At 40.5% G+C, this 9446-nt stretch overlaps 1 protein-coding gene across 1 annotated transcript in view; it reads right to left on the bottom strand.

Moving 5' to 3' along the window:
• LOC118406449 (SIN3-HDAC complex-associated factor-like) overlaps window positions 1-9241 on the bottom strand; it is a gene marked incomplete in the record, with an annotated part of 15050 nt that extends 5809 nt beyond the window's left edge. The window contains 5 exon segments of the mRNA XM_035806500.1: window positions 1-199; window positions 687-858; window positions 1513-1675; window positions 2275-2510; window positions 9170-9241. Coding sequence (XP_035662393.1) covers window positions 1-199; window positions 687-858; window positions 1513-1675; window positions 2275-2502 — 762 coding nt within the window.
• Window positions 9242-9446: the final 205 nt, after the last annotated feature.

Raw genomic sequence — 9446 nt, 5'->3', positions numbered from 1 at the left:
GGTTCCAAATGGGGGTATTGTATGAGAGGGAAGGGTTTGGTCGGAAGCTCCGTGGCTGTTAAGGGGGTTGCTGGTGCTCTTGGAGGGTGTGCCGGGGGATGCGGAGCCTCTGCATGCCTGGCAGGGCCGTAGCAAGCGAGGGTCGATCACAACTTCCCCTCGAGAGCCCTTGAAGATTATACCACAGCAAATGTCCTCTCTGTAAGGAAACAAAGTGATGTATGAAAAATGTCAATGTCTAAAGCAAAATGTCAGGTACAGCAACTGTATGGCCCAGGTCCAGAGGATCTGTGGAAACTTGTGAATGGGGGGTACTCAAAACAGTGATCCATTTCGTTACAAAGAAATCTGTTTGGAGTATCTGACTCCCACTGACAAGTTAAAATACCATCTTAATGTAAACAAGGCATAACTGCCTCTATATGCTTGACGGAAGAAACTTTGTAGAAAAGACTATAAATTTTGCTGTTTTCTTGGATCGGTTAAGCACAAAATGTTTGGACGCCTGCCAAAATAGGCGTGTACATTTTCTAATCGGTCCAAAATCCAGTCCAATAATTTTTCTCCAGTTTGCTTTATTAGGACTAGTCCAATAGGAAAAAACGTTTTGTACTGGTATAACATACCATTACCCACCCCTACTGGACAAACAAATACAATGGCGGAGAAAGCCAAAATTTGCCCACCTTCTCCAATAGCTTGTGTTCAGGAATGACGAGACAGGGTATGGAATGTCTTTGCATTTTGACGGCTTGATGTCAACGTCGCAGGCCGACATCGACTCATCTGATTGGTCGCTGAGGGCCGGGGAGGGCGTGGCACTGGACCATGGCGACTTGTCACTCATGTGTTCCTCGCCTGAGAAAACATGAAAATATTATGAAAACATTATTCATATACATTTCTGACATACAACCATGTAGCAAACAATAACACTATAATGGGGTATATGGAAAATAGCACAATTTGCATGCATCAATAAGTTCATCAGGTTGGTACTGGTAACTGACTGAAAAACAAATTCACTTATTATTGAATGAGCATGGCGGAATTGGTCCTGGTTTCGAATCCTGCCATGTCACCTATCTTGTGCCCTTAGGAAAGGCAGGTTACCTGACTTTCCTCACTTCACTCATGTAAAATTAGTACCTAGCTTCGGCTAGCACTGTCCCTTGGATAGGACGTTAAATGGGGTCTGTGTTTGAGGAGAACCACACCTCGAGCATGTTGAAGAACTTGTTTAGAACCGAAAACAGTATGGAAAGGAGTTCTTCCCAACGTGAGTAGTTCAAGCCTACAGTCTCGTGGCCGTACCTTGGTAAATAACTATTGTATTGAGGTCACCTGAGTTAGCACTGAATGGCAGCCGCTCCAAAAACTAAAAATTTATCCCTTGACTGCAAAGAAAGAGCAGTCAGCTCTTACCTTACCTTACCTTAGCAGTCAGCCCACCAAATAGTAAATGATAATAATAATAATAAACTTTCATAAAGTGAAGATTGATTTCCTTACCACTGACATCATCGGAACCCTCCCCACTTCTGCTCTTCCGCAGCAGGCCCATCTTCTTCTTGGCCAGCAGGTGGCGCCGCTTGTTTGGACGTTTGCTCAGCTTGGACTTGAACTTGGCTTTGAGGATGGTCTTGGTCCCGGGTCCAGCCCTGGCATCCACAACCTACATGTACAGTTAACACAAAGAAATGTCAAGAAATGATCAAAATTCAACATGGTTAGCTAGACAACACAGTGTAGCAGCTACCTCTGGCAGAATATGTAGAAATTGCACTGTAGAAATGTAGGCATACACAAAAGTCAAATGCAACAGGACACTTCATCACTGTAAAAATTGGCTTAACTTCTGGCTTGGCTCTCTTATGCTAGAAACTGGTTAAGGATTGGCGTGTAAGTGTCAACCTATACAAGACTTTAAAACACATAATTAAAGATATAATCAAACCCAGAATGGAAGGTCTTCGAAATTTTTTCCCAGCGTTTAAAGGAGAAAGAATATACGAACGTGATGCCAGTTTCTGTCTGTCCCCTTGGGCATTTTCCCCAGCATTTAAAACGTAGTGTAAAGGAGCAGAAAGAGTAAACGAACGTTGTGCCAGTTTCTGTCTGTCCCCTTTGGGCAATTTTTTCCAGATTTTGAAACGTAATTGAAACATCTAGTATAAGGAAACAGAAAGAAATGTACCAGTTTTCGTCTGTCCCCTTGGGCATATTTTTCTAGTGGTTGAACTTAAAACATATAGTTTAAAGAAGTATACGAACGTGGTGCCAGTTTCTGTCTGTCCCCTTGGGCAGTTTTTTCCAGCGCTTGACCAGCAAGACGCAGGCGTTGCAGATCTCTCCGCTGCGCTCCTCGTGCAGCTTGAAGCACTTCTGGAACTCCACCTCGTATTTGGCACTGTCCGTGAATCGCGAGCTGGACGACTTGGCACCACATATGCAGCAGCCGCTGATGCTACGGTACACCTTGGGCTTGTGGAAACTAAACATGGTGGCAGCTGTGGGACAAGAAAGGTGCCTGTTATAGTTTCAGTCAGGTGGCCAATGGAAAAGCTGCCTGCGGTACTGAACTACAATTTCTATATCTTTGGCATGTGGAAACTCATCATGGTGGCAGCTGTGGAACAAGAAAGGTGCCTGTGAGAAATGACATTCAGGTGGCCAATGGAAAAGACGCCTACGGTATTGAACTACAATTTTTATATCTTTGGCATGTGGAAACTCATCATGGTGGCAGCTGTGGAATGAGAAAGGTGCCTGTTAGAATGACATTAAGGTGGCCAATGGAAAAGGCGCCTGCAGAATTTTTTATATCAAACTCAGCTTCTTAATATATCTTGGGCTTATGGAAACTAAACATGGTGGCAGCTGTGAAACAACAAAGGTGTCTGTTAGAAATGACATTCAGGTGGCCGATGAAAAAGGTGCCTGCGGTATTGAACTACAATTTCTATCAAACTTTAATATATATTTGGCATATGAAGACTAAACATGGTGGCAGCTGTAAACAAGAATGGTGCCTGTTAGAAAGGCATTCTGGTGGCCAATGGAAAAGCTGCCTGCGGAATTCAACGTAACACTGGATTTCTAAATCAAACTGGGTTTCTTTTCATTCATATCTTGGGCTTATTGAAACAAAACGTGGTAGCACTAGCAGCTGTAAAACAAGAAAAGATGCCAGTAGGTTGGCATTTACGGTGACCGATGGAAAAGGTGCCTGCAGAATTTTAGAAGAGTCGGACCCAATTCCAAATCAATACTGGCTTCTTTCAAAGACGCTGTACTTTCCACCCCAGAGACGATGTCGTTACCAAAGATGTATGCATTTTCGTCGAGTGAGAAAATAAGTAAAAGGTACCTTTCCCAATTGGAGATTTGATCTTGTTAGGGATTTGAATGTTTCAACCCAGACCTTCATCAACATTATCCTAACAAGGCCACCATGGTCCATCTCAAGAGACTTCCAAAGACTTGCAAAAGCCTACTTATCTACAAGGGCAGATGGCTCTTAACAATCACCACCCAAGGCATCTCTCTGTAAACAGCTCTAGGTCAAGTCAAGCATAGTACAGTAGTCAACAAGTTGTACAAGCAGTGACCACCTTTACCTAAGAACCACCTGGTCATTGATATACAGTCAAACCTGTACGAAAGACCACCTCACAGGGTTGAACAAGCTTTCTAAAATCCACTTGTCCTAACGGGCAAGCACATAAAAAATGTACTTGCCCGAACCAATTTTTCATCTTCCCAAAATTCAAATGTCACTGTTACTAGTATATGCATTTTCACTTCCAGCAATGGAATTCTCTGTAGACAATTGCTTGATGTCATGACTGTAAAAAGTAACATTAATACTAACAAGTATATCAAAGTTGCACTAAAATCAATGGAAAAATCTTACTAAGTGGGGTAGGACATGCACTTGCCCGAACAGCACTTTCACTTGCCCTGGACAATAGGGCTAGTGGACTTGTTTATCCCTGCCTCAACATACATATTACTAGTATTACTATTAGTAATGTCCCCTCACTGACTGACATACACTGATACAGTCAAACTTGTACAAGTGATGGCCACCTGACCAATGTAAATAATTTTCGCTGATCCCATAGATAATTTTCCCAATTGACACATACAGGCATTAAAAACCTGTCTATAGTGACCACCTGCCCACATGACAGATGGTACCATATGTAATCGGTCCCCCGAGTGGTCTTCTTGAGCAGTTTTCACTGTACACCATTTAGTGTCTTTTAAGCTTTAAGTAAACATCTAGTTCAAGGTCGGGCCATGTTAACATCCAATGCAGTCAGTCAAGCATGAAGGTATTGATCTAAGAGTCTTCAGCTATGACAAGATTAATGGACTTAACTTTTTTTCAGGGACAAGTTTTCAACCTTAACTACCTGGTAAGGTCATATTGATTTGATTATTTGAATGACATCCATGCACGCATCGATTTTCGTCCATTTCTCAAAAAAGCTTTTTTTTAAACATATGATATGTTGTGAATCATACAAGCTGTTGCCAATGAGTACACACATGCTATAAGTTGTAAACAAAAAATATTGGAAAACGGATGCTGGTGTCGTAGAATGCCAACGTCAAAGAAGATGTGAAAGACCAAAAAAAGAAGAATCTTTTGTATGGTATACAGTGTGTGTTTGGTCATTTGTTCAACCTTTCTAAAAAATCCAACTACTTACATGTAGGCAGGGATCGAAATACTTTTTTTTTGCTACATGCAAAATTGCAAGTTGGCAAAAATTTTACGTGCAATTTGAAAAATTTACATGCAAAATACAACTAGTCTATACTGCAATAGCCAGCATCCATCATTCCGTCCTTTGACTGATAAGCATTTTACCCATTCTGTTACCTTTGGCGGACAGAAATTGGCACATGAAAATATAGATAGAAGTTAATAGAACTTGAAATTTTGGAAAGATATCCACATAATCAGCATGTAAGTTTGCAGCAAAGCCGAATTTGATGATTTCTAGCACCTACTGGCGACCGGTGAAGATCCCCGTCAGACAAACAAAGGCATCGTGGCCTCAGTATTTTTACTATAGTATAGGCCAAGTATTTTCAACATGCAAGATTGCAAGTTCAGAAAATTTTTACGTGCAAATCTCAAAAATCACATGCAAATTGCGAACCCTGGTAGGTCTCATAATGAAGGCAACATTTTCTTTACAATTCTTTTTCTTTGCACACTCGCATCAGTTTTGGGGTTTCCAGAGGATGTCATCCGTATAATCACATTAACACGGCTTTAGTTTAGTGCTGACTTGTAAAATGGATTTAACAAATGCAAAGTCAAAATGCCAGGTTACAACATCAACACTTCTGTTTGCCCGGGCACTATCAAAGTATTACTTTCTTCAAATCAGCTAGTCATGTAACTACTTACATGTATGTTTTATGAAGTAGATTGGTTTTATCTTATCAAAAATTAAATAAAAAAGCTTATGTACATACAAGTAGATGGGGGAAAAGCAGTGTTTAACGGCAATATTTCAGGTTGCGTACTGTGCTACATTAGCCTGAGGACCATCCGGATAGTGGTTCGCCCCTAGTCCTATGTTTGCTTCTGTTATCCGTCTTGAGACTTGCGCTTCCAAACCGTTTGGTGGTAAAATCAGTAAATGAGCGAATCGAGGAATGGGTTCTGGAGCACTGGTTCGATGACCACAGGCCCTCCCGCAATTGACTGGTTCCAATGAGCGCTTGAATCCATTTCATGATTCGCTCATATGTGGGGACCAATCAGCGCCTGCGTTCAAAATTTGGATGATTCCAGACATTAACATGGTCTGTGTTCCCAGACGGAAACACAGAAAAGCGACTGTATATAGTGTACAATGAACGTCAGAGCTAGAAGCGACTGTACACATGTATATGATATACAAATGAACGCCAGAGCAAACTTCTTTCCGGATGGTACACAGGTTAGTGCTACATGGGTTTGAAATCACAATTAACAGTAGACAGAAAAGAAGATGACAGGGAAGAAAATCTGAAACTAACTGTATCGGACTCCCCCTAAAGGCATGAATTAATGTACAGACTTTTCCCTCCCAATATTTTCTTGCGTTTTTTTCAGAGAAGCAGTACTGTCTACAGGACCTGTCCCTCTGTCCTGTGACAGAAATTTGCTTGTTGGGACAGAAACCCTGCTGTCCGAGGCTGTAACTGGCCCCTCCCTGCAGAGGAGGCCGGCGGATATTTGCTGGGCTGCTATACAGTAAGCGAGATTTAATCAGGCAATAGAAACAAATTTCACCATGTCCTCCCAACACAAACTTTCTGACATGAAATTGATGAGAATGTATTTTATTTTTATTAAGCTTTAACTGAGACATTTAACAACAAAAATCAAAACAACATAGGCTAGCTCCCAAACAATGGGACAGATAAAATATTGGGGGGTGAGAAAACCTGTTTTAACCAACAGTCTTTTAACAGCCACAATCTGCACCATTAAATTCATTAAGGGCCTAACTTTTCAAAATCAGGCACCAAAAACACTGTCTCATCGCAGCAAAGCTGCAGACACAACAAGCCAGAGACCACAACAAGCCAGGAGAAGGGACCGAGACCTCCGACAAAGCATCGAGTTACATCAAAAGGCCAAACAATGTTTACATTCCTTGCTGACAAAGAACAATGCCTGGCGTTTAGCAAATTCTTCCCCCTGACTTGCATGTGTATACAGATTTAACATGCATAATTTTTTCTTATTCAAGGGACAACCAAGGGGTTAATTAGAATCACTGAATTAGTTATTTCATGGTGCAGATATCTTTTTTTTCTTTCAAAAAAATTAAGGCTATGTTCAACGGTTGTGTTTCCCGCTATTGTTGACATGTTTATCTATGGGAAAATTGTCTCTGGGAATGGGAGAAAATCTTTTAGGCAAAGAAACAGACTGTTTACATTTTCTGCACTGGAAAAACAAAAACATGTCTGATGGGGTATCATGTTTCAATGGCAGCTGAGGTCACAAGAATCATTCATGAAAAATTCATAAGAAAATGAGACCAAAATTTAAAAAAATGGACACTTTCTTGCCTTTTAGAGTCCAGACAACAAATACAAAAAAAAAATACCCAAGTTTAGAAATGATTTGTAATTTTTCTTTACGAAATCAGGACAAGAACATAAGTACTGATTAATAGAAAAATATGGCTAAGTTTTGTGAATTTAGTTGATGACAATTCTTTTTCTTTGTTGAAATTTTGAGACCTCACAGATATCATGAAGTAGCACTCTAAATATTTCATTTTTCAGCTTTTCTTACTACATTACATCTAGGTAACCAATGACTTTAGTTTAAAAAAGGAAAATTTTAGATTGTAAACCAGCTGCAGCCAAATTGTGGCACAAAGAAACCATTGTGCATCTACGAAAACCAGCAAATATATCGACTGAGTTGTAGTGTACCTTTTTTACTTATATAAGTCATTTGTTTGTGTACCCTCAAGCATTATTTTGAACGGCTTACAATTGACAATTGTTGTTGAGCTTTTTTTGGCTGTCATTCAATGATTCATCCAAGGTAATAACATTTTATTCCACTTGTCCCTGGTACTAATTATGTGACGAGTGCCCCAAATTATGCATGCAGTACTATTAGCAATGCTAAAATTTCAATGACAAGCACACAAACACAAGCCCAAATCACCTGCGTAATTTGATACCCTTCCACTTAACCGAACACGGCCTCACGTTTCAAAACACAGCAAAAATCTTTGCCGATGCAAGCGAAAAATAAACCCGGCATCATTTCTAAATGGCTTGGACGGTTGCTCGTTTACTACCAGATATGGTTAGAAGTGTAAATGCGGTGAGTAAAAAACAGGAAGTGCCCCGGAAGTGGCGTAGACGGACCAGGTATGTGTGGGTGTTTGCAAGCACGTGTTGCAAGCACACCTAACCTTACATGGAAAACCCATGCTTGAGTAAATCCATACCGCATACACATTAGCGACGAACGACCATAAAAAAACCTTACCGTACGGACGAAACATGGCCGTTAAATGCTCCGATAAACCCTCACCACAAAAAAGCCACCTCTGCAGTACCCCTAAAATTTATGTCTACTGCAAGAGTCCCGTTTTTTAGGGCACATAGGAAGGTTATTCTAAGGTAACTCAGGGTCAGTTGTTGTAGTAGTAGTACCCAATTTGAATCACAAATTTCCCCCTTCTAAGCGAATGTCAACCACTTCTAACATTTTCCCAATAAAAATCATACCAATAACCGTACAATCCGTCATAATTTTGCAAGAAATCGTGCAAAAATAACGGTAAATTTGTAAATGATTTTTGGAACGTGACTGGATGTGTATATTTCACCTTGACCCGAGAGAGGGTTCAAATGAATATGTATTAAAGAGAATATGATTATGACCTACAAGTAGTGCCAGGTATTGAATATTTATCATATAATAATAATTTTTCATGCCACTACACAAAAATCGGGAACCACCCACAAGGATTTAATAAAAATTCATACGGATAAGACACAAAAAATTACCTAAAACATGATTTCTCCCTTGCTATAAAATTAAAATAAACCAAGCAAGCATCATGGGTTCTTCAACACGTTATGATTATGAAAGGAAGATTAATTTTTTTAAAGGGAAAAAGAAATGATGATTCAGATGTCCTTTTAAAGGCATGTTTATGGAAATGAGAAATTACAGCGTGGATTTTGTGGCCTAGAGTCGGGGACAAAGACTAGAAACGCCGCCAACGCATTTCCGGCCTTCGCTGACGACTCATACGCAGCCACAAGTGTCTAGAAAAATGTCTGTACAGCCTTCTAGAGAAGATTTCAACATTTAACACCAGTTTAAACCACTAGAAAGGTAGGTTTTACAAAAAGATGGAACCGGGAAGAGAAAAATTACGAACTGACAGTGAAAAATGAATGGACGCCGGTTGGGTGTGATCTTGGTGGCTTCGAATCCCGTAGGGCAATTTTTTCGCTTGACAGACGGAAAAATCAACACAAGACAACAACTAAAACATCTAGAAAGGTAGGACACAAACCTGTCTTGGATGTGGGGATGAAAAAACGGGAAGTTTGGGTGAATTTGAGGGTTGTCTCGAGAAAAAGCGGAGAGAATTTGGGTGGTACTCACCTGCTGGCAAACCGGCAAAATTTATCAGCTGAACTAAACCCGCCGTCTGCGCACGTCTACTGCGCAGGTCGAGTCCATTACGCACTTTTTTACAGGGAGATTTTCTTTCAGGTATTGATTTGATTATACACTGGAAATGCATAAATGTTCGCGGTGGTTTTATGTTCGCGGTTTTCGCGGCGCCAAAACGCGAATTTAAAATCACCGGGAATATTTCTGCATTTTTCCTTGCCAGTAAGGCAGCTACCGCGAAATTAAATCCCAGCGAACTTATGTA

Source organism: Branchiostoma floridae, chromosome 19 (assembly GCF_000003815.2).
Source record: "Branchiostoma floridae strain S238N-H82 chromosome 19, Bfl_VNyyK, whole genome shotgun sequence".
NCBI classification, from domain to species: domain Eukaryota; kingdom Metazoa; phylum Chordata; class Leptocardii; order Amphioxiformes; family Branchiostomatidae; genus Branchiostoma; species Branchiostoma floridae.
This window is presented reverse-complemented; position numbering and strand designations above follow the sequence as displayed.